This window comes from Paroedura picta, chromosome 12, assembly GCF_049243985.1.
Source record: "Paroedura picta isolate Pp20150507F chromosome 12, Ppicta_v3.0, whole genome shotgun sequence".
Classification (NCBI taxonomy): Eukaryota; Metazoa; Chordata; class Lepidosauria; order Squamata; family Gekkonidae; genus Paroedura; species Paroedura picta.
In genome coordinates this window covers 31591880-31614996 of record NC_135380.1, presented here as the reverse complement: position 1 = coordinate 31614996, position 23117 = coordinate 31591880, and the positions used below count along the sequence as shown (strand labels likewise).

The 23117-nt window shown below is 49.5% G+C and overlaps 1 protein-coding gene across 2 annotated transcripts in view; it reads right to left on the bottom strand.

Annotated features, from left to right (window-relative positions):
• The window catches only part of NSMF (NMDA receptor synaptonuclear signaling and neuronal migration factor), a 57012-nt gene extending 34902 nt beyond the window's left edge, over nt 1–22110 (bottom strand). Inside the window, exon 1 of one of the 2 annotated variants that reach the window (XM_077304995.1) lies at nt 21825–22110. In XM_077304995.1, coding sequence (XP_077161110.1) covers nt 21825–21895 — 71 coding nt within the window. In that variant the 5' untranslated portion in view covers nt 21896–22110. The remainder of the gene's footprint in view (nt 1–21824) is intronic. The other variant, XM_077304993.1, reaches the window with a different exon arrangement.
• Nucleotides 22111–23117: the final 1007 nt, after the last annotated feature.

Sequence of the window (23117 nt, the reverse complement as noted above, 5' to 3'; positions counted from 1 at the left end):
GCTCAAAAAGCGATTTTACGGTAGGTCCCATTTCTGTACAAAGCTGCCCCAAGGAATTAAACCATCTCTCCTTTATTAAAGGGCCTCTTGTGGCACAGAGTGGTAAGGCAGCCAACATGAAATCTGAAGCTCTGCCCATGAGGCTGGGAGTTCGATCCCAGCAGCCGGCTCAAGGTTGACTCAGCCTTCCATCCTTCCGAGGTCGGTAAAATGAGCACCCAGCTTGCTGGGGGGTAAACAGTAATGACTGGGAAAGGCACTGGCAAACCACCCCATATTGAGTCTGCCATGAAAACGCTACATGGCGTCACCCCAAGGGTCAGACATGACCCGGTGCTTGCACAGGGGATAATTTTACATTTACCTTACCTTTATTAGATTTTTATTATTATCTCATGCTTTCTCCAGGGGCCTCAGGGTGGTAACATAATGCTCTTCCTTTTGTTCTTACAACAACTTTGTGCAGTAGGTCATGTTGAGTAACAAAAAATAACCCAACGTGACCCACTGAATTTCACATCCAAGGACAGATATGAAACCGAGAGTCAGCGTGGTATAGTGGTTAAAAGTGGCGGGTTCTGATCTGGTGAGCCAAGTTTGATTCCCCACTCCTCCACATGCAGCCAGCTGGGTGACCTTGGACTCGTCCCAGCCCCCAAAGCGCTGCTCTGACCAAGCAATCCTGCCAGAGCTCTCTCAGCCTCACCTACACCTCACAGGGTGTCTGTTGTAGGGAGAGGAAGAGAAGGCGATTGTAAGCTGCTTTGAGACGCCTTCAGTCTGTGAAAAATGGGGTCTAAAAACCAACTCTTCTTCTTCCAGTTCGGTATTTCTAAGCCCTACAACCTCCTCCCTTTGATTTGTATGCAAATCTGTCCAAGTTATTCTGAAAATGACGCACTACCATTTCTTCGCATTATGGAGGCGTGAGCAAACAAGGTCACAAATGTTACAGCCTACGACTGTTTCTATTAGACGTGCACCTACTTCAGCCATCATTGTTGCTCAGGATTTGCGCTCAAATGTACGGAGAGTTTTACACAGTTTGGAAAGATCACAAAAATACTGTCTCTGCCCGGAACTTACAGTGCAAACTGCAAGAGTGGAAAAGAGAAATGGCAGGGGGAAAGATTGCTCGGGAGAAATGTGAGGAAGGGTGGTTACAGCTGCATTCAGAACTCACAGGCCATGGTTCCTTTAAGCCATAGTTTGTACTAGTAACTCTGGTTAGTCTAGCACAGGGGCAGTCAAACTGCGGCCCTCCAGATGCCCATGGACTACAATTCCCAGGAGCCCCTGCCAGCATTCGCTGACAGCGGCTCCTGGGAATTGTAGTCCATGGACATCTGGAGGGCTGCAGTTTGACTACCCCTGATCTAGCAGATCAAAGTTTATCCACATATCAAAGTTTATCCACTCCTTGTCTCTTGTCCCTGGTCACAACAGGGAAACAATCTGTTATGCTGCTATCTCTGTGCCCACCACAACAGGCAGTGCTATGCAACAAACAATGATCGGCAAATTAAGACATCAGACAGAGCCGCTACAAACCCTAGTTTAAAAGTCTAATTTCATGGCACAGAGCACCAGATGGGTAGCTGTTTACAAGACGGGGGCTGATCTGCAGCACAAATGAAATCCTCAGACTTGCATTGTGGAACGATAATCCAGCTTTCCTGGGTTACAGGAGAAGAAGAATTGGTTTTTGCACCCTGCTTTTCACTGCCTGAAGGAGTCTCAAAGCAGCTTACAATTGCCTTCCCTTCTTTTCACCACAACGGACACCCTGTGAGGGAGGTGAGGCTGAGAGAGGCCTGACTGTACTGCTTGGTCAGAACAGCTCTATCAGTGCTGGGATAAACCCAAGGTCACCCTGCTGGCTGCACAAGGAGGAGAAGCTCGCCAGATTAGAAGCCGCAGCTCTTAATCACTCCAGAATGCTGGAAGAAGAAAAGAAAAACCTAGGATGGAATGGGTAAACTAAACAACAGCCAAGTTGCCAAATTTTCAGGATGATGAAAACCAAAGCATTTCATGCTTTATTTGCTTGTTTGACTCAGTTTTAGGAGGTGGCTATAGGGTGGTTTCTCAGTGGAACAGGGTTCTTCGGGAGGTGGTATATTCTCCATCTTTGGAAGTTTCTAAACAGAGGCTAGATAGCCATCTGATGGAGAGGCTGATTCTGTGAAGGTTCAAGGGGGTGGCAGGTTACCGTGGATGACCAATAGGGTTGTGAGTGTCCTGCATAGTGCAGGGGATTGGACTAGATGACCCAGGAGTGATCCAGGAGGATGCCTCCAACCTGGAGATAACACAGCAAATGGAGTTCAATGTAGGTAAATTACGAGCTCAGGAACAAAGAAAAGCCTACTTTTAAGCATTTGCTGAGAGGTCTGAACTGACAGTCTGAAAGGAAAAGAGGTTCTTGAGGCTGTAGTGGACGGGTCAATGAAAAAGTCATTCTAGCATGCAACAGCATAGAAAAAGGGAAACTACATGCTGGGGAGTATCAGGAAAGTGGCTGAAGGTAATATGGCCAATGCTGCAATGCCCTTGTACAGCATCATGATGCAGCCTCATTTGAAATACAATGTACACTTCTGGTTGTCCTATCTTATCTTAAAACAAATAAATAATTACACAGAGCTGGGGAAAGTGCAGACAAGGGCAAACAATATAATCCAGGGGTCGGAGCATCTTTCCTATGACTGAAGGCTGAAGAGTCTGGGACTTGTTAGCCTGGGGAAAAGATGGTGGGGGGACATGAAGGAGGTTTATAAAACTGTGCACAGGATGGAAAAAGCAGAGATGGCACACAGTTGATCTTAGCCAAAAGGCCGAGAAGTGATCCTGCATCTATTATGACAATTGCCTTAATCCTGTTGGCCATTCTAAGAGACAACCTTTTGGTTTTGAGCTCTGTAACTACATAAAATGTTAACGTCAATGTAAATGTAATGGTTTTGTCAATTCTTTATGCCAATAAAGGTATACCAGTTCTGATTCTGAAGCAGAGAGAGCTTCCCCCCCCCTTAACATTAGAAATCAGGGGTACCCAATGAAGTTGCTGCACAACAGATTCCAGACAATTACTCAATGAGTAATTAAATTGCAGAATCTACTGCCAGTGGACAGCCATAACCATAGATGGCTTTAAAGAATGCCCATTGGCACTTACCGTGAAGGGTACTTCTCCCTGGGTTCTAGGACTCCATCCTTGATGGGTGGTTCTCACCGCTGGTGCTAGGGAGGCAGGCCTTAAATTTACTTCCTCTTCCTGTCTCCCTGGTAGAACCGCCCTCATCTTCAGTTGTGATCCTTCCAAAGCTCAGAGAAACAATACTCCAAACTACCGTAACCATAACTCTCTGTAATAATTTTTCTTTTCTTTCTTTCTTTTTTTTTTAATAATAAGAACATGAAATAGTGGAAGAGGAAGCAGAAAAAACAGTTCCGAACAACTAAATTCCAATATTCCCCCTTTTCCTGTCCCATAATGACTATAACTGGACTAAATTTCAGACGACGTCCAGGGAGGGCTGGATGGAGTCCTAGAACCCAGGGAGAAGTACCCTTCACGGTAAGTGCCAATGGGCATTCTCCCCTGGTTCTAGGACTCCATCCTTGATGGGATATGCAAGAGCTTACTTTGTCCCGGGCGGGATTGTGTCGTCTGAATCTAAGCCTTGTAAAAGAACACTTCTGCCAAAGGCAGCCTCCGCTGCACTGTAATCACTAAGCTTATATGGCTAAATTTTTGTCCTCAGTTTTTTAAACTTAAACTGTCCGATGCATCTTGACTATCTTTGTATAGCCTCCTAATCTGCTTTATGCCAATAAACGTATTGTATTGTATTGAATACTAAGCTTATAGTGCCTAATAAAGGTGGAAATTGAAGACCAGGTAGCCGCCTTGCAGATCTGTTCTACAGAGGCAGAATTTATCATGGCAGCATTTGTTGCAGCCCCCCTAACTGAATGCGCTGTAATGCCAGAGGGCACAGGCCTACCCAATGAACTGTATGTTTCAGCAATACAATCCCTGAGACACGTTCCAATAGCCACAGTAGACATCCTTTCCCCTTTATTAGGCGGAGAAATGCTTATGAACATTGACTCTGATCTCCTAAATGGCTCCGTACGTATAAGGAATGCCTTGAGGGCCCTTCGTACATCTAATCTATGCCACAAAACTTCTTTAGGATGTTTAGGGTCAGGAAAGAATGTAGGCAAATTGATTTCCCGCATCCTGTGGAATCTAGATTCCACCTTGGGCCTAAATATAGGATCTGTCCACAAAACCACCTTATCTTTGTAGAACACCCAAAGATCTTTCCTAATGGATAAAGCTCCTAATTCTGAAATTCGTCTAGCAAACGTTACTGCAACTAAGAAAATAACCTTGAGTCGCAAATGTCTCAATGAAATATCCTGTAAAGGTTCAAAAGGTTGTCTCAGCAACGCTGATAGTACCACACTCAGGCTTCAAGTTGGGAAACGATGCACGGCTGGGGGAGAAACTACCGTGGCTCCCCTCAGAAACCTAGTAACGTGAGGATGCTTGGCTAAGGGAAACCCTTGAACCTTCGGAATAACTGTCGCCAAGGCTGCCACCTGTCTACGTAATGTGGATGGTTTCAAACCCTTATCCAATCCTTGTAAAAATTCCAAGATGACCCATAACCCAGTCTTTAAAGGGTCCTGTTTTTTTTTTTTTTTTTTGTCTGCACCACCTGACAAATACCTTCCAAGAATAGTTATATATCCTAACAGTAGAAGGTTTTCTGGCCGCCAGTATGGTGCTAGTCACCTTTTCACTAAGGCTGCATTTTAGCAGAGCTGACCGTTCAGTCTCCGCGCGGTCAGCTGTAGCCAGCCTGGCTCGTAATGCCAAACTGGCCCCTGTGTCAAGAGATCTGGTATTACCGGTAATGACAGGTGTTTCCCCACCGCTAGACGCAGGATTGTTGCGAACCATGGTCTGCGTGGCCAATAAGGAGCCACCAGGATTACCTGTGCCCCTTGCTGTCTGACCCTTCTGAGTACCTTGGGAATGATTGGGACTGGAGGAAATGCCATTGAGCCGTCAGGGCATCTATCTGTTCTGCTCTGAGTTGAGCAAACCTGGTGAAAAACCGAGGTAAGAGCGCATTCTCCTGACTGGCAAATAGATCTACCACTGGATTGCCAAAGTGATCCACAATCATTTTGAATACACCCCAATTCAAGGACCATTCTGCTTTGGAAATCTCCTGTCTACTGAGCCAGTCGGCCTGTACATTCAGGATCCCTTTGATATGTTCTGCTCTCAGGGACAGAAGAGTCTTCTCTGCCCATTGTAAAATCAGTGACGCTTCCTTGTGAATTGAGGGAGATTTCGTCCCCCCTTGCTTGTTTAAATAAGCCTTGGCTGCAACATTGTCCGTTCTTACCAGGACATGCTTTTGCTGTAATTTGATTTGGAAGTGTACCAAGGCCAGTCGAATTGCTCTGATTTCCAATAGGTTTATTGGAAATTCCCTCTCTTGTGCTGACCATTTCCCTAGAACATGCCTAGTCTCCAGAGTGGCTCCCCACCCCGACAGACCGGCATCTGTGAATAGGACTAATTCTTGTTCACGAAAAAGCGTCCCTGACCAAGATTCACCGGCTTCAGCCACCACAAGAGGCTGCTCCTTACGGCAGGAGTCAACCTGATTCTGATGTTTGACTTGGCTGTCATTTTCTCCTGAAATGGCCTTAGAAGGGACTGTAAAGGACGCAGGTGGAAATGCCCCCATTGTAATGCTTCCGTGTTTCTACCAGAACTCCCATGAGTTTTGCCAGTGTCATAAGTGAAGTTGATTTTTCTCGTATCACAGCCCCCACCAGATCTCTGGTCTTTTTGATCTTTTTGTTTGGCAAAACCAATTTTCCTTTTTTTTTTTTTTTTTTTCTGTGTTCAACAAAACTCCCAGATGCTCCAAAGCACTGGGTAGGAACCATGGAACTCTCTTCCAGATTGACTAGAAATCCTAATTCCTTCAGAGTGGTAATCACTCTCTCTGTGTGTGATGTTGATTCCTGAGCTGATGACGCTCGGATCAAGAGGTCGTCCGAAAATGATGTATTAACACGCCTGACTGGCGTAATGCCACAAATGGAATTGGACGCCAATCCCCGTTTGATTTTGGCACTGTAAACAGAATTTTCTCTGTTCCTCTGCAGGAACTATTTCTATTGCTCTTATGTTTAGTAGATGTTGGACTGCTTTTAGCAGAGCATCTCTCTTGAGCCGATTTGCGCTTAATGGGGACACCAGACACCTGTTGGGGTGAATTGCAAAAAATTCTATTTTGTAACCAACCTGAACTATCTCTGCAGCCCATTAGACGGACTGCGCTTCAACCATCTGTAAGGGAACAATGATAAACGACCCCCTACCGGAATCTCCCCGTCTTCTAGGGAGTCATGCTTTATTCTGGGAGGAGTCCCTGTCCGGCTTCTCCTGTCTGTTGAAGCCTTGTCTGCTATATCGGGAGTAACGTCCCCTACGAAGGGAATATCGACTATTCCCCCAGGATCCTCTCCTGTTCTCCCGAAATCTTGGTAGGGTGTTCTGTGATCTGAAAGAAAAGCCTTGAAACTTTCTATCATTACCACGTCTAACAAACTTTGACATCATTTGCTTTTTATCTCGGGTTTCGATCAAAATTCTATTCAATGCATCCCCGAACAATTTATCTCCCTGAAAGGGGTAGGCAATAACAATGGATTTGGAATGATTGTCTGCAGGCCAGGCCCTCAGCCAAAGACCACGCCTAGCAGCTGCCAAGGACACAAGTCCCCTGGCTGCAAAAATAACTGCATCCAAAGTAGTATCTGCTAAATAACAAACTGCCTTTAACAGTCGTGATACACCTTCAGTAGACTTCTTGTCTGCTTCAGGAATTAATCTTACCAGCTTTCCAGTCCAGACTATCGAAGCCCTAGCCGTTATGGAAGCTGTGGACGAGGCTCTAATGGCCATAGCTACAGCCTCATGTGCCTTTTTGAGAGAAAAATCTCCTTTTTATCCATCTGGTCTCTAAGGTGACCCTCACCATTCTGAGAAACCAGACCCTGTGACTGCAAGGCCGTGACTGGTGCATCGACCAGAAATGTCTGTAAAACTCTTCCACATAGTTTGAGAGTTTGTACATTTTTTTTTTTATATATATATATATAAATGCCAGAAATTGCTTGTTAGCCATAGGTTTTTGCCATTCTGCCTTAATCTTTTTTTTTTTTTATTTTTTTCCAAAAAACTCAGGCATAGGAAACACCTTTTGTACGACCTCCACAGGAGGAAAAAATTCTTCCTTACCTTTCACTCTAGGCTTCATATCTTTTTCTGGCGGTGCCTCAGCTGCCTCTGGCTGAATAAGGGCTAAAGCCACAATACATTTCTGTAATAAGGGCTAAAGCCACAATACATTTCTGTAATAAATCTTGAAAATCCTCCTCTTTACAAAATCTCTGAGTTGACTCAGGGACCTGAATATCTTCCTCCATCGCCTGTGTCCCCTGTTCTTCATCCATCAAAAACTCACCTTCTGGATCGTTCACAGACGATCCTGAGGACATAGGTAAATTATAGCATATCTTTCTAGCCGCCTTGGTGGGAACGGACTGAGGAACCTGCTCATAGTGAACAGAATGCGATGGGGAATAATATTGAACAGGAGGATGCAGCATCCTAGGCAGTAAAGGTAAAGAAGGCACATTTAAAGCAGACCTCTGCTGATAAAACGAATTCATTTCGTTTCTTAACATACACTTCATAAAATTGAACATTTCAGAGGACATGCCAGCAGGCAGCCCTTCACTCACATTTGTAGGTCTGTCTCCAGAAGAAGTGCCAGGCCATGGGTGTCCCAGAGAGCCAACAGAGGTTTGGGATTCACCTTGTATTATAGAGCTCGTGCAGTCATTTTGGCATTCAGCCACTAGGGGGACTCCTTCCCCCACGTGCAACTCAGAGCTCGGCACATGGCTGCCCTCCAGGCCAAAGCTCCCTGCAGAGCTAATAATGACGCAGTCAGAATTGCCTCCGGAGCTTGTTTGTTTAGGCAGAACGCCTCTGCTAGCCCGTTCACACTTCTCTCCACGCAGCCTTTTGGCTGTTTTGCAAGTAGCCTTCCTAGGCTTATCGGGCTGCTGCTGGGCTGCCACGGTCAGTAAGGTTCCCGATGGAACGCAATCTGCCGGGCCCGTAGCTCCACCGGCAGCTCCATGCGTGCCTGGGAGATCAGACTCCAACAAATAATCATCTTGAAAAACACTTGTTGCCATTCTGAACAGTAAGTAAATTTCCTATTAATCTAACTTTAAACTCTAACCTGGTAACATTAACTATGAACTGGGAGGGAAAGATACAGAGGAAAAGAAGTAGAAGGATTTTAGTATAGAAATTCCAACTAACAGTCTTAATCTAGCTTCTATAAAAAAAAGGTGAAGAGCTAATGCTCACACAACCGCACTCCCTGCAGGCAGGAGAAAAACTGAAGATGAGGGCGGTTCTACCAGGGAGACAGGAAGAGGAAGTAAATTTAAGGCCTGCCTCCCTAGCACCAGCGGTGAGAACCACCCATCAAGGATGGAGTCCTAGAACCAGGGGAGAAGATACAGATTCACAGAGGAGAGGTACACTGATAGCTATTAGCCAAGGTGGCCACAAGGAACCTCCATATTCTGAGGCAGTAAACCTCTGAAACTCAGTGCTAGGAGGCAACCTCAAGAGAAGATCTCTATGCCCTATATGCTGGCACCCTGGAACAGCTGGTTTGGCCACTATGTGAAACAGGATGCTGGACTTGATGGTCTATTCAAGCAGGGTTCTTATACTCTAAAGCAGGGGTAGTCAACCTGTGGTCCTCCAGATGTTCATGGTCTACAATTCTCTTGACCCCCTGCCAGCAAATGTTGGCAAGGACTCATGGGAATTGTAGTCTATGGACATTTGAAGGACCACAGGTTGACTACCCCTGCTCTAAAGGGTAGGATCAGCCACCTCCTAAAACAGAGTTAAACAAGCAAATAAAATTGTGATTAGCCAAGTGTCTAAATGTTTGGTGGTGAAAACTTTGCCCTTCCCTGGGCACAGCTGCAAAAGCTAGCACCTAAGCAAGTACCTGAGAAGCACATGGTGTCAATTAGGATTTTTGTCAATTAACATGATGTCAATTAACATTTTTCCAGCCTAGCCCAATCCATGCTACAAAATCTGATGGATTTAAGAAGTAAGCAAAACTACCCAGGATATGGCCTAAGAGCTGCTTGGGGCGCCTCAGTATGGATCGCAAACTGGCAGTGAAGAAGAGAGATGTCAATTCCTCCTTGTGGTGCCATGTTGCCAATCAAAAATACCATTTTGGTCTGGACTTCGTCCAGAGGGGTGGGGGCGATCAAGGTAACAGTGAAAGGGAGAGGAGGTAACCCCCACACCTCTCACTACAGACTCGTGGCAACCCCATCCATCAGGGGTCCCAGGCACAAGAGGCACAGAGATGGTGTGCTATGGTCTTGCTTCTCACAGCAACCCCCCTCTTCCTTGGTGGTCTCCCATCTAAGAGAACAACAAAGGGACAGCAGACTAGTGAGATACATTTCAGTCTGCTCACAAGGTGAATGGGAAAAACCACAAGCTTTCAGCTCCCCCCAGTCTTCCGACTAATTTTTCCTCCGCAAAAGGAAGGCAGCTCCTCTAGTCATTTTGCACAAACACACACAGCTCGACAATTCAACGCCGCTACGGCTTTGATTTTTAAAATAAGTCTTGCGGAACGCATCACCACCCCCATCCCCACAGCTGGGGCCACAGTCTGCTTGGCAGAACGAATGCCTTGAGAATTTTCCACATGCACAGGCTGATCCCTCAAGGCAAGTTTACGTTTTGGCTAAAGCGAGCAGTCTGTTACGGCAGGCCGTGGGCCCCCAATCCGTCTGCAGGTGCTGTCATTGGCTCTGCCAATTCAGGAGACCAATTAGAAGAATCCCAGCGGTGGCCCCGGAGATCTGGAAGCTCGGCACATCGGGGCATGTCACCTCCCAGCCGCACTCTCCGAGAGGATTTCCCATGTAAGCGGCTTTGAAATATAAGCATCTAATTAGCATTTCACAACCCACCGCTTCACTAAAAGTTGTTCCTCATGGGCTGATTCTTGATTCTCCATATCGCCAGCCTCCTCCCCCCCCCCCACGCCCCCGCTCAGTAATAATGCCTCTGGCAGCACTGAATCCCTTGTCATGGCTTCATTCCCCAGCCCCTGTATGGCAGTGGAAAGCTATGCGATCAACCAAGGCAATGGGGATGGGGGATCACAATATGGACACAGGAACCAAATCCTCGGATCTGTCCTCTCTTGGACTCTTATTCTGTGGTTTCTGCAATTCCTTATTTCTTGCGAGGGGAGAAGAACCAGAGAAGAAAGTAGCCAGGGGTAGTCAACCTGTGGTCCTCCAGATGTTCATGGACTACAATTCCCATGAGCCCCTGCCAGCATTTGCTGGCAGGGGCTCATGGGAATAGTAGTCCACGAACATCTGGGGGACCACAGGTTGACTACCCCTGGTGATAAGCAGATAAAAACTGAGCATTCTCCCTTGCCCTCCTTTCCAAATGATCTTGGAGTTCAGAAGCAATGTGTCTTCCCGCTCTCTTGTCTGGAAAAGAGGGAGGATAAGGAGGAAACAGGCTGGCCACAGTCAGAGGATGGCTACTGCATCACCAGTTGGCCAACCATGCCCTAAGGACACAGTCCAGGCAGACCCTGTTTGCATTCCAGTGCAAAACTACAAGAGCAGGTACTTCTCTCCCAAAACATCCCATGCTCATTGCAGGAAACCAACTGTAGGGACTGCTCAGTCCTTCTCCACTTTGTGTTTTGGTAAAAGCCAGTTTGGTACAGTGGTTAGGAGTGCCGACTTCTAACCTGGCATGCCGGGTTCGATTCTGCACTCCCCCACATGTAGCCAGCTGGGTGACCTTGGGCTCGCCACGGCACTGATAAAACTGTTCTGACCGAGCAGTGATATCAGGGCTCTCTCAGCCTCACCCACCTCACAGGGTGTCTGTTGTGGGGAGAGGAAAGGGAAGGCAAATGTAAGCCGCTTTGAGCCTCCTTTGAGTAGAGAAAAGCGGCATATAAGAACCAACTCTCTTCTTCTTCTTCTTCTAAAATTGGTAAGGACCAAACCATCTTTCCTGACCTGATGCTCAAAGAAAGCCTGCAGAACCAAAACCAGGGCCACCATGGTAGGCTACATGCATAAGGACCCAGATCAGTATGACCTAAAGGCCCTTGCCCATGTACAGAGAGATATTCTATCTGGAAGAGGGAGGAACCAGCAGGAAGAGAAAAACAGGCAGACAAAGGATGACTTGGTCACTGTAAAGAAAATCCACAGCAACACAATGATGAATCTGTGCAGCCCTCCCACCTCGGAACTGCCTTGGATCAGGAACACAGAACAAGCAGGGGGAAGACCGGAGCCCCTCCTCCCAGCAGGACACCAGTTTGCAGCTGGTGTCCTGCTGCCAGTCCCTGGTGGGACCACGTGTTAAATGTAATTTTGTAGCTTGGGCCAAAGAGAATGAATTATAAATCAGGATGTCTTCGGTTCAAGTCACAAGGCCTTCATTGGCATACAAAACAGAGAAACAGAAAGTCAAGCCTCTGCCATAAACGCACCAGGTGGGGAGGACCCAGGTCAGCCAAAAGTGGCAGAGGAAGGTGGTGCTTGCAGGAACAAACTCCTTGCCTGCAATCTTATTTCAGGGTTTCCACAGCCTTCCTTACAAGCCTTTTATGTAATGCGAGAGAAGGGATGGGAACACTAATTATCCCCCTTTCTCAGTATCAGCCACTACACAACAATAAGGGGTAATATCCATCCAAGTTAAAGGGGCTGTTTACAGAGAATTGCAGAGCTAATACATGTGAAATGGCCTGAATAATGTGAGCCTCAGCAACTGTGTTTAGCAATTTTACAAACAGTGGGAAGAGACAGGAAGGGGGTTTGCTCAGCACTGACCTGTGTTTTTTTCCCCGTATGTGCCACGGAGAAAGAGAGGGAGCAATCATAAATTTGCATACAGGTTACAGTTATGCAGAGAATAAAACACCTGTCTGCTTTCCATTCGGGCTCGCCTTCCTTCCAGGTAAATCCAAAATAGCCAGAAGTTAAGCTGCCCACTGGCCTGGCCTGATGTCCTAATTAGTGTGCCATTATTTCTAATTTTCTCAGCATGGAAGTCAAAGCCACATTATGCGCTAGCTTTACTGCAGTGTCTACAATACGCGAGTAATGGCCGGATGGGTCGTAAGGATCCTGGCAAGTACACGATGAGCTCCAAAGTGCTCCATCAACGCTAATCATCGTGCCTTATATTTTGCCCAGGCAAACATTTTTGCTGAGCTCCTCATCCCAGCCGTGATCTTCCACGTCCTCTGCTTAGAGACCAAAAGAAAAAAGAAAAAGCTGGCCATCTATTCACCGATTTTCACCGGAACAGAAACTCATCCCCCTGGCTATTTTTCAGTCCCACGCGGATGATCCACGTGCCATCCTTCCTGGATCTTCGTGGATGCTTCAGCAAAGTTGCCAGTGCCTTTAAAAGGTGCAGCTGCCTGTGTGCAGAGGGAGTTCTTTAAAAACCCTCCCCAAGAGCCACTTCTCATCCCAAGAGGAAAATGCGGGGAAAGACAGGTTTGTGGAGAAAGCAACCCAGGGATGACGAAAAAGCACACTGGTCCAAATTTCAACACAGGAGATGATGGGGAGGGTAAGAGGGCAGGAATCGTCTCCCTTTATTATGGCGGAGTGATTAATTTGGCGAGTGGGAGATGCTCTGCCTGCCAGCCGGACCCAAGGTTCCAAAGGCACTTCTGCTGCTTACAAGCCGGCACCTGAGGGAACGTGACACGCTGTGTGGGGCAGCACCCAAAGGAAATGCAGGAAGAGGCAACAGCAGTGGGTACACAAAGGAGCCCAGAGGGCACTGGGGTTTTGCACGCAAGGTGTACTGATGCAATTTTACAGCGGGGTGAGGATTGCTCCAAGGGGAGAAAAAGACGAGCATAAAGTTGGCACTTCCAGGTACAAGGAAACAGGGCAAGGGTTGTTTCAAGTATGCATTTTGCCCTTGCGAAGGTTGCGGTGCCTCGAATGCACGGGGCTCCCATGCCGAAAAACACAGCAGCGGAACGGCACAGCAAAGAGCTCTGAGGCTGCCCTTCGATGGAAGGTTGCTTTCCTAATCAAGGAAAACAGCAACATGGAGCATTTGTAGACTGAAGCTCTCGCGGCCTGGGGCAAGGTGGAGCAGTGGACAATGTAAGCACAGAATCTCAGCCTCAGATGCACAGAAGAGAGGATCACACAGGCGGGATTGTCAAAACGCTACCTTTGGACACACACAGAGATGTTAATTTTTTTTTTCTCCTGCCCAAGCTAGGAGGGGTCGAAAGGCTTTAAAGCTCATTGCAACTTCTTCAGAACACTCACACTCCTGCCACACTGCATGGTGCTCTGCCCAATCCAGACCACAACACTCCCTGGAGCACATAGTTTGTTTGTTTATCATATGACATCTGTGCGATGTATCCAGGAGATCCTAAGATTGTCTGGCAGCCAAGCAAGAGATGTTTGGAGGTAGTTTGCCATTACCTGCGCCTGAATCATGACTCTGGCGGCCCTTGGAACTCACCCTTCTAAGTGCTAGCCAGGACCAACCCTGCTTAGCTACCAAGATCTGACCAGATCAAGTTTGCCTGGGCTCAAAACCCCGAAGCACCTAGCAAATACCTAGCAAGAAAGGAGCCGGAAAAGCAAACTGTTCAAGCAAGCAGGACCATCCCTGAGCTACAAAGTGGAAAGCAAAATAGCGTTGCTACCAATTTGTCTGGGGGGGCGGGTTTCTTCTTGCCCAGTCTAGCTCTGTTCTAAGATCCCTGCTTGTGACCTTCAGGTCCTCCAGCCCTACCACTTCCACTGGCTTGAAGGTCACCATCTGCTTCCTTAAGCTACCACATTACTTTTATTTTGGTAGCCCACCTTATACCTAGGGGGACCTTCCCAGAATTCTTCTAGCACTTCTCACTCCTTTCCTTTCCACAAAGCGTTTTATAAGTTCAGTTCCTTTGCTAAGCCAGAGTGGAACCCCACAGGAAAATAGTACAGATTTCAGATTCAGATGCCTTTATTGGCACATGGTTTGATATACATAAAGCAACAAGTAAAACAACAAGCAAGTTCCAGGCAAAGGCATATGAATAACAATAATAGTGCCTTGACATGCAGCCGATCTGCAACAGAGGTAAATTGGTTCTCAAGAAAATCAACAAAATTTTTGCAAAGGCTCCTTCACAGTAGTTTTCTAGAAGTGAAGTAAGTTTTCCTGACAGTTAGAGCGGTTCCTCGGTGGAACAGGCTTCCTCGGGAGGTGGTAGGTTCTCCTTCTTTGGTAGTTTTTAAGCAGAGGCTAGATAGCCATCTGACAGAGGGGCTGATTCTGTGAACTTAAGCAGATTGTAAGGGGGTGGGGCAGAGGGGATTGTGTCTGAGCTTGGCTCTTTCTTGCATGCCCAGGGAAATGTTAATCGCCATTTTGGAATCAGAAAGCGAATTTCCTCCAGGCCAGACAGACCAGGGATTCCGGGGGTCTTAGGGGGAAGGGCATCATCTGGGCATGGAATTGGGGTCACTGTGGGTGTGCAGGTAGGTGTGAGTTTCCTGCATTCTGCAGGGGGTTAGACTAGATGACTCTGGTGATCCCTTACAACTCTATGAATCTATGAAACGCTGGTGGGGGTGAAGGAGAGATACGCATTGCCCAATGTTTCTATGGAAGTCTCAGATTTCCCATACGAAGAGGGCATGGACCAAGAACCAACAGTGGGAGAGACAGGATCCTTCCTTATACAGGGTCACCCCATTGATCCTCTATTCTCCAACTGGCATGCACGCTCCAGGGACCTCCCGCATGTAAAGCATACACTCAGAAACAGCCCCAAGGGACATTCTCCCAAAAACCAAATCCAAAGTCCCTGAACCCAACTCACCCCACAGCCACTGATGGGAACAGCACTGCAAAGCTCTTTGAGGGATGGGTTTGGGTTGGGACCACAACATGGGGGGAGGTGGGGCTTGTGCCTCCCCTGCCCCATTTTCCTGAGCTGAAATGACCGAGGGGGAGCAATTTGCCCCATTTTGGAGCTGCTCAGGGACAGAAGATGCCTTATCCAGGACATGCAGAGAAGCATCAAAATACATCAGCAGCTGAATTTGGTCACCTTATTAAGTCTTAGAGCCAGTCAGGAGCCTTGGCAGCCCCTTGCAGCTCTGAGCTCCTTAATTTCTTTGAGCGAATTTTTGAAGAAGGCTGAGGCCAAAAGATAGCTTGGACCAGCGGCTTTTAAAATTATTTACACTTTTATAAATTTTCTGGCCATTGTTGGTTATTGGTCTGAAACAACTGTATTTTGTACTATTTGAATCAATGCTGTTTGAAAAGACTCTTGATTATTGTCATGGTTTATTGGTGCATGTTTACACAGTAGCTGCTGTGCTGTTTTCATTTTCGTGATCCAGAGTTAGATTACAGCCCACAGAATACAAAAGACAGATTAAGCTAAAAACACCCCAACCGGAATGGCCCAGCGAAGAAGAAGAAGAAGAAGAAGAAGAAGAAGAAGAAGAAGAAGAAGAAGAAGAAGAAGAAGAAGAAGAAGAAGAAGAAGAAGAAGAGTTCATTTTTATATGCCACATTTCTCTACCCAAAGGAGTCTCAAAGCGGCTTACATTTGCCTTTCCTTTTCTCTCTCCATAACAGACACCCTGTGGGGTAGGTGAGGCTAAGAGAGCCCTGGTATTCCTGCTTAGTCAGAGCAGTTTTCCCAGTGCTGTGGCGAGCCCAAGGTCGCCCAGCTGACTGCATGTGGGGGAGTGCAGAATCAAAGCCAGCTCGCCAGATTAGAAGTCTGCACTCCTAACCACTACACCAAACTGGCTCTAGCCCCATCTCATCAAATCTTGGTTAGTACTTGGATGGAAGACCACCAAGGAAGTCCCGGACGGCTACCCATAGGCAATGGCACCGTGTCCTCCTCATGCCCTGAAAACCCCGTGAGGTGGTTGTAAACCAGCCGTGATTTGACAGCACTTTCTACCACCAGAGTTAGAAACAGCGACTATTCCTACCACCCATATGCGGAGACTCACATCTGACCCTTTTGTCCCTTTCCCTATTTCTCTTCCCCTCCTCGTCCTGAAGAGGACCCACGTAAAAAAAAAGACATAATCGCAGAGGTCTGATGAATTCCCCCTCCCCGAAAAGGATGCAAATAATGAATGATCCTGTTTAATACACACAGTTCCTCGCCCTCCCTCCCAGGAGCTCAGGGTGTGATGTGGAGCTCTCCATTTTATCCTCAGACCGACTCAGTCCCAAGGCCACCCAGCAAGCTTTATGGCAGAGTGGGGATTCAAACCCGCATCTCTCAGCTCCCACGCCAACATGCTCACAGCCACTTACTTGACTATGCTGTGATTACGGGCCTGAATGAATCAGGAGAGGCTTACAGAAACGTCTCAAGAGTCATGTTTCTTTAAACCTGCAAAACTCGTCAAATTCTTGGTCTGTGCAAAATTAACCCGGGAAGCCCTCCGTCCTTCCCTCCCCCCTCGCCTTGCATCCCACATCCCACCAGAAAAGCAGCAGCATCGTCCTTCCAAGGGCCAGCATTCGGAGATGTTCCCTGCCTTGGCAAAAAGTGATTTATTGGTGTGCCTCCATTTGGCTGTTTACAAGAACAAGACAAAGCTGGGTTGAACTTAATTAACCGTCTTGGGAAGGGATCCTGTCAGCTATGCTATGCAGGGACCAGCGGTACTTCTCGGCAGTCAACTGATGCCGCTTTCCCACGGAGAGATGGGGCTGCTCCTGGCTGCATAGCTGGTGGTGGAGGCAGGGGAGAAAAGAAGCGAAGCTGCCCTGGATCCAATTACTGAGCTGAGACTGAGCATTAATAGCTTCCTGGCTCAGCATAACTCCACTGCAACAGATTTCAAACTTTATCCACACAAGGCCCCCCCCCCCCATTTTGCTTTAATTTTTTTTTACGGACTCCAAAGTCCTTCTCGCCTCCCTTGCCAGCACCCACTGTGCACCAGAGGCTCCTTAGAAATGGGGACAGGAAGGGTTCACTCAACCCCATTTTTGCCTGCACCTGCTGCTTGTCCAGGTGGGCTACAGAGTGCTTCCTGCTTGGCAGAAAGCCGTGCAGGTGTCATTGGGGGTCTCTGTCCTTTTCTGGGGGTGTTCTTGCCAGATGTTGCTGGTGACAGAGATCACTCAGGCAGCTGACCTGGGGATTCCACCTTTTGCAATGGTCTGCTGCGGTGGGTGGCCCCCTAAAGACTAGTGGGTTTCCACATATTCCGAACGATCTTCACTTCATTCTAGTGCCATGGTCAGACAGGACCCCTGAACCATTTACAGAGCACTGCTCTATTGGTTTGCGTCATAATCCCTAAACACAAACTTACGCCATACCAGGTTAGTCTGCTAACAACTCAAAAACACAGACCCACCATTACCAAGGGCACACGACGTTGCCTTGGCCAAGCTGTGCTCTCCTAGCTTTAAGGCCAAACTACCCTGGACACTGGAGATCCATGACAGGATCATCAGTAATTTGGCTCTAAAAAGAAACTGACAAGGCTACGGCAGTGAGGAAGAAAGGGTTAACTCCACCACCACCACCACCGCCCATTCCAGCTCTGGGCTGTTGCTACATTAGGACAGAGTCCTTCATGGGTCTGAAGCCCCAGCAAGGCATAGTAGAGGTTGTTTTCTTGTTCCCTTAAAGTAGCAGGTGTGCATGGAGGGAGGTTCTATTTATTTATTATTTATTCATATTTATATACCGCCCTCCCCAAAACCTCAGGGCAGTTTACATATAACTAAAACTATACATCAAACCATACTATAACTATTTGGTCGTCAAATGTAATATAATATCAAGGCAGGCATTCTTCTGTGCTGTGGACGTATTAAAATCCTCCCAGGGGTTTCAATGAGTTTTGGGCAGCATGCAGCTTATAGAGGGCAAGCAGGCAGTTTTAATCTTGCTTTCGACTCTGTCTTATATTTTCTAAACCTTTAGTGTCCTGTTCACACAAAGATATACGTTACTTGACTGCTCAACAGCTGAATGGGTGACACCTGCCTTCCCTCTTTTTTTAAATTACGTGACAGCAGACAGATGGTGACCAATATGTCATGAACATTTTTTTTCCTGTGGTCTTTGGTCTGTTCACACCGCCAAGCCACTGTCTGATGTTGTACATGCCCAATCCAACCCCTCGGCCTGAGATTCCATGAAAACTTTGTTGGAAACTTTGGATTTGCATGGCCATCAAATGACAAATGCACGCGCGTGACCACTCATTCCAAAGAGTATTAGACTGCTTCACAGGATGGCCAAATGTGGGCAAAGACACAGACATGCAAAAGCACACCTCCCACTCATGATTTGCTTTGTGTGGGCAAGCAGGGGTAGCTGCGATGAAAGATCATAGAGATGGTTTCTAGGAAGGCAATCCGGATTCTATTGAGCATTTTGCTGGTCCTGCTGAAATGCCACGTGCACTCGTGGTACCACCACCTGCAAAATTCTAGAGCTGTGGTCCTTTTACCAGCAAGAGAGTTCTGCAAGAGTGCTGCTTCAGGAACCCAACACTTTCCCAGGCCTTTGCTCCCCAGCTTCCCTAAGCTTAGAAGTGTGCATTCACTTTCCCCAGATTTGCACAGTGCTGTCATGGTCAACATCAGCTTACACCACCCTGAACTCAAATAAATACGTCTGAACGTTGCACCAAGAGAAGTCTAATTCTACACCATGAAAAGTCAGCATCAGATATGTCAAGGTGCCCTACGCAGAGGCAGTCCTGCTAACTCGGTATCGTCCCTCTACCTGGCAAGGATTCTCCAGGGTCTCAAGCAGAGAAAGAAAGGTCTCTTGCAAGACCCAAGAGGCAAAGTTGCTTGGGGTTTCAACCTGGGTCTTTCTGAATGGAAAGGGTTGGCTCCATATCACTCCCTATCACATCTATTTGTCAGGTAGATTCTGGCTTGTCACGGGCTGCTTTTGTCACATTTGCTCTGTGGTCTCCAACATTCTACCAAGAGAGCTTTCCACAATTTTTCAAGACTGCTAGAATCTTGTGGGCTTTGATTGTAAAACCTTTAAACAGGAGAATTCTGTGCTGTCAAACAAATCCCCATGCTTGATGACCTGTGCCATCAAGAGACCTGTACCGCATGGACCAAGGGTAGTCAAACTGTGGCCCTCCAGATGTCCATGGACTACAATTCCCATGAGCCCCTGCCAGCAAATACTGGCAGGGGCTCATGGGAGTTGTAGTCCATAGACATCTGGAGGGCCACAGTTTGACTACCCCTGGAATGAAAGATTCCGCTTTTGAAGTGGGAGGGATTACTCCTCTTTGTGAACAACATAAGTTCTTCAAATTCAGTGGCCTAAAAAAGCATCCTAGCATCACGACATCTCAAGGGCTGTCTTGTCCAACACCCCACTGTCACAGGGCTCCTACATCATGCATTTAATGAGGGGAGCTCTGACTCATGCAAGCTCGTACCATAATAAATTCATTAGCCTTTATGGTGCCGGAAGACTCTTTATTCTTTTGGCTGCAACTGATTAAGAAGGCAGCCTTAAGCAGTGTGACACCCTTCTAAGTCCAAAGGGCTCCGTTTAGGGCTACACCAAGTTGCAGCGGCTGACTTGTGGCAACCTCCTGTGGGTTTTTCAAGGCAAGAGACAAGCAGAGATGGTTTGCCGCTGCCTGCCTCCATGGAATTGGAATTCCTTGGTGGTCTCCCATCCAGCTCTGCTTTGCCCCTGAGCCCTGACGAGACCAGGCTAACCTCCACCATCCAGGTCAGGGAGTAACACATCTAACCCTCTGGAATTTATGCAGGATTCCTATGGGAACCCAACCTATTGTTTTTTTTTTTTTAAAGAAAGGGATGGGGAATCAAATCTGGTTCTACGCACTGATGGCCACACACAGGCTTCCCCTGGTGGGGCCAACAAGGGGGCAAGTAGGGTCACTCCAAAGCCCCCTCCGCCTATGGTCTGCCATCCCAATCTGAATTGGGCCCAGGAGCAACTCAGATGCATAGAACTCCAGAACATGCCTCAGTGAACACTCAGAGCATCCTCACAGTTCCCAAAGCATTCCCGGTACCCTCCGGCCAAATCTTTTCATCCATTCAGATATTTCATTAAACCATAGCAACACAAACTAGAGCGGCCTACATCTGTCCAGGGTGAGTTCCATTTCTGGTTTAGTCAATCCTCCCTGTAAGGCCATGTCTACATTCCTAAACCATCCCCCTGTAGAGCTTGCAATTCATTTCGGTTTTGTTTCGCCTGCAAATTTACTCATCCTCCTCCACACCTTTGGCTCGGCTCAAGGACAGTGGCAGCAATGCACATTGTGCTAACAAAGCGCAGAGCACAGCAGCAAGGGAGAGACCCTGCCACCCCCACCCCACATAAACCCAAGACGCCTTTTGTGGGCGAAGAGGATGCAAGCGCCCTTGCAGGTGACTGGCACTGGGTGGGCAGAGAAGGTCCCAAGACTCTGGCGCAAAGGGAACGGCTGCCTTCCCCCCAGGAAGCGCCACAACTGCGCAGGCAGTTCCCCCGCAGCCCTGTGCTGCATTCCCAGAGCTGGAAGTTCACAGGCGCTGCCATGGGTCCTTTGGGCCTGGGCCAACAAAGGTCCCCGGCTGGGCAGCGCGCCAGACGCTTCACACCTCCCGTCAGATGCTATTTCAACACGGTGCAAAGCGACAGACAGCCGGACTAAAAATACAGAGCGGCATGCACAACTCCCTGGCGCAAGGGGAGAGCGGAGAGGGCAGCAGCATCAGTACCCGTCCCCTGACCCAGGCTCAGGCAACGTTAAGCGAGCGGAGGAGACCCGATACTCAGGGAGCAGATCCCCCCCCCCCCGAAAAGACTCCACATTGGAGACCCGTTTGGCTTCCCTTCTGACCCCCCCCCCCGCCCCCAGCAGAGAGAGGGGAAGCAGGGCCAGAGCTCTCCCGTAGGAGGAAGGCACCAGACGGCCAGGGTCCGTCTCTCCAAGCCCGGCGGTGTCTGTGCCGGCGCCTCCTTGCAGGGACTGTCACCACCCCAGGCAAGACATTCAGCCGGCCCTGCCTTCGGTTTCCAGCAGCGAGCAGGCAGATGCCTCCGGAACACGCACGTGCCAGGCGTGAAGGCAAAAGGACCCCCCCCCCCCTCCTTTGTTCCCAGCATCTGGTATCCAGAGAGACGCCGCCACACCGCTTCCGCGCACGGCACACGCCACGCTCTGGCGGTCAGGCGTCCCCGGCTCCCCCCTCCCGGGCAGGACGACACCTCCGCGCCCCTCCCGTCCCCTCCCGGTCCCCCGGGCAGTCACTCTCCGCTTCGTCGCCCCACTCCCATCCCAGAAGTGCTTTTGGGCACGCTCTGGACCCCGCTCCCCCGTGCCCACTCGCCCCCTCCGGCCTCCCTCCGCAGGCCAGCTCTCCCCGGGGGGGGGGGAGAAGGGAACCCCCCCCCGCACACATACACGCGCGCACGCACGCTGCCCGGATCGTTCCCCGCGCGCCCCCGCCCGCCGGCAGCGCCCTCCGTGGTCGCGCGGCTCTGCGGCGCCCCCGCCCCCCGCTGGGCCAGCACCTGGGCGCCCCCCGCCCCCTGCCCGCGCGCGCCCCTCACCTGACTTTGGCCGCCACCGACGCCACCGCCTCGTTGCGCAGGGAGCGGCGCTTGGAGACGGCCGTGCCCATGGTGGTCGTCGAGGCTCATCTCCCCCGGCGCCGCCGCCGCGCCAAGCCGCCCATGCCCCGCGCACGGCTGACTCGGGCCGCTCTCAGTCCGCCGCCGCCGCCGCCTCCCCGGCGGGCCCCGCCAGTGCCGCTGGAAGAGGAGCAGGAGGAGGAGGAGGAGCCGCCGCGCCCGGCCGCCCCTCGCCGCGCATCGCGGCTGCCCATTGACTGCGGCCCCGGCGCCGCAGGAGGGAGCGCGAGGGGCGGGGCGCAGGAAGCCGCGTGGCTATATTTGGGCGGCCGAGAGACGCCCCCCGCCCCCCCCCCCCGGCGCTGACATCAGGAGGGGCGTCGCTCTCCCGGGGCTCCGAGAGAACCGCGCGCCGCAGAGCCTCTGAGCGAGTGCAGAAGGCGGGTTCGGGGCGCGGGAGGAGGGCGAGTGGGAAGCGAGGCTTCAGCCGGACTTCTCGTGCACGACGGGAGTCGCCCGGCTTGGGGCACCGAAATGGGGACGGGGGGGGGGCCTGAAGAAGCGCGGCACCGGAGCGACTGCAGGGCGGTAAAGCAGGCTCTGGAGTCTGGAGGCGCCAAGAGATGGTGCGCCCAGTGAACCGGTTTCGCCTTGAGGAGGGTGGGAATTCGGGCAGGGGACCGGAGGCGATGGGTGGGATTAGACACCCGGTCACCCTTGAACAGGGGGAGTCAAACTGCGGCCTTCCAGATGTCCATGGACTACCATTCCCATGAGCTCCTGTCAGTGAAGGCTGGCAGGGGCTCATGGGAATGGTAGTCCATGGACATCTGGAGGACCACAGGTTGACTACCCCTGCCTTAGAACCTCCTGATGCCACAGGGGGGAAGCTGGAGGAGCACGTGCAGGATGTGCATCGCTTAAGCTGAGCCCTGGGTGAGGTAAAGGGAGTCCACGGTTAGGCAAGGAGAGCCGGGCTTTTGCCCCAGAACTATTGGCCCAGAACCAAACTTGGCTGAAATAAAAAGCTGCTCAGCCTCCTGAGCACGTGCAAAGTGCATTTCGGTCTCCTAGAACAAGTGACAGCATCTCAACAAGAGGAAAGCAGTTCCAGGCAAAGTTTCACCGCCCTGCAAACACCTTTCACCAGAGGACTGCTGATCATGTGCAAAGTGCAATGGCTCCCCCGCACGAACTGACCAGCCACTGCCAGAATCCTTTGGTTTCTGCCATTATTTAGGATGTTTACATAACTGGGATATGTAGAGTTTC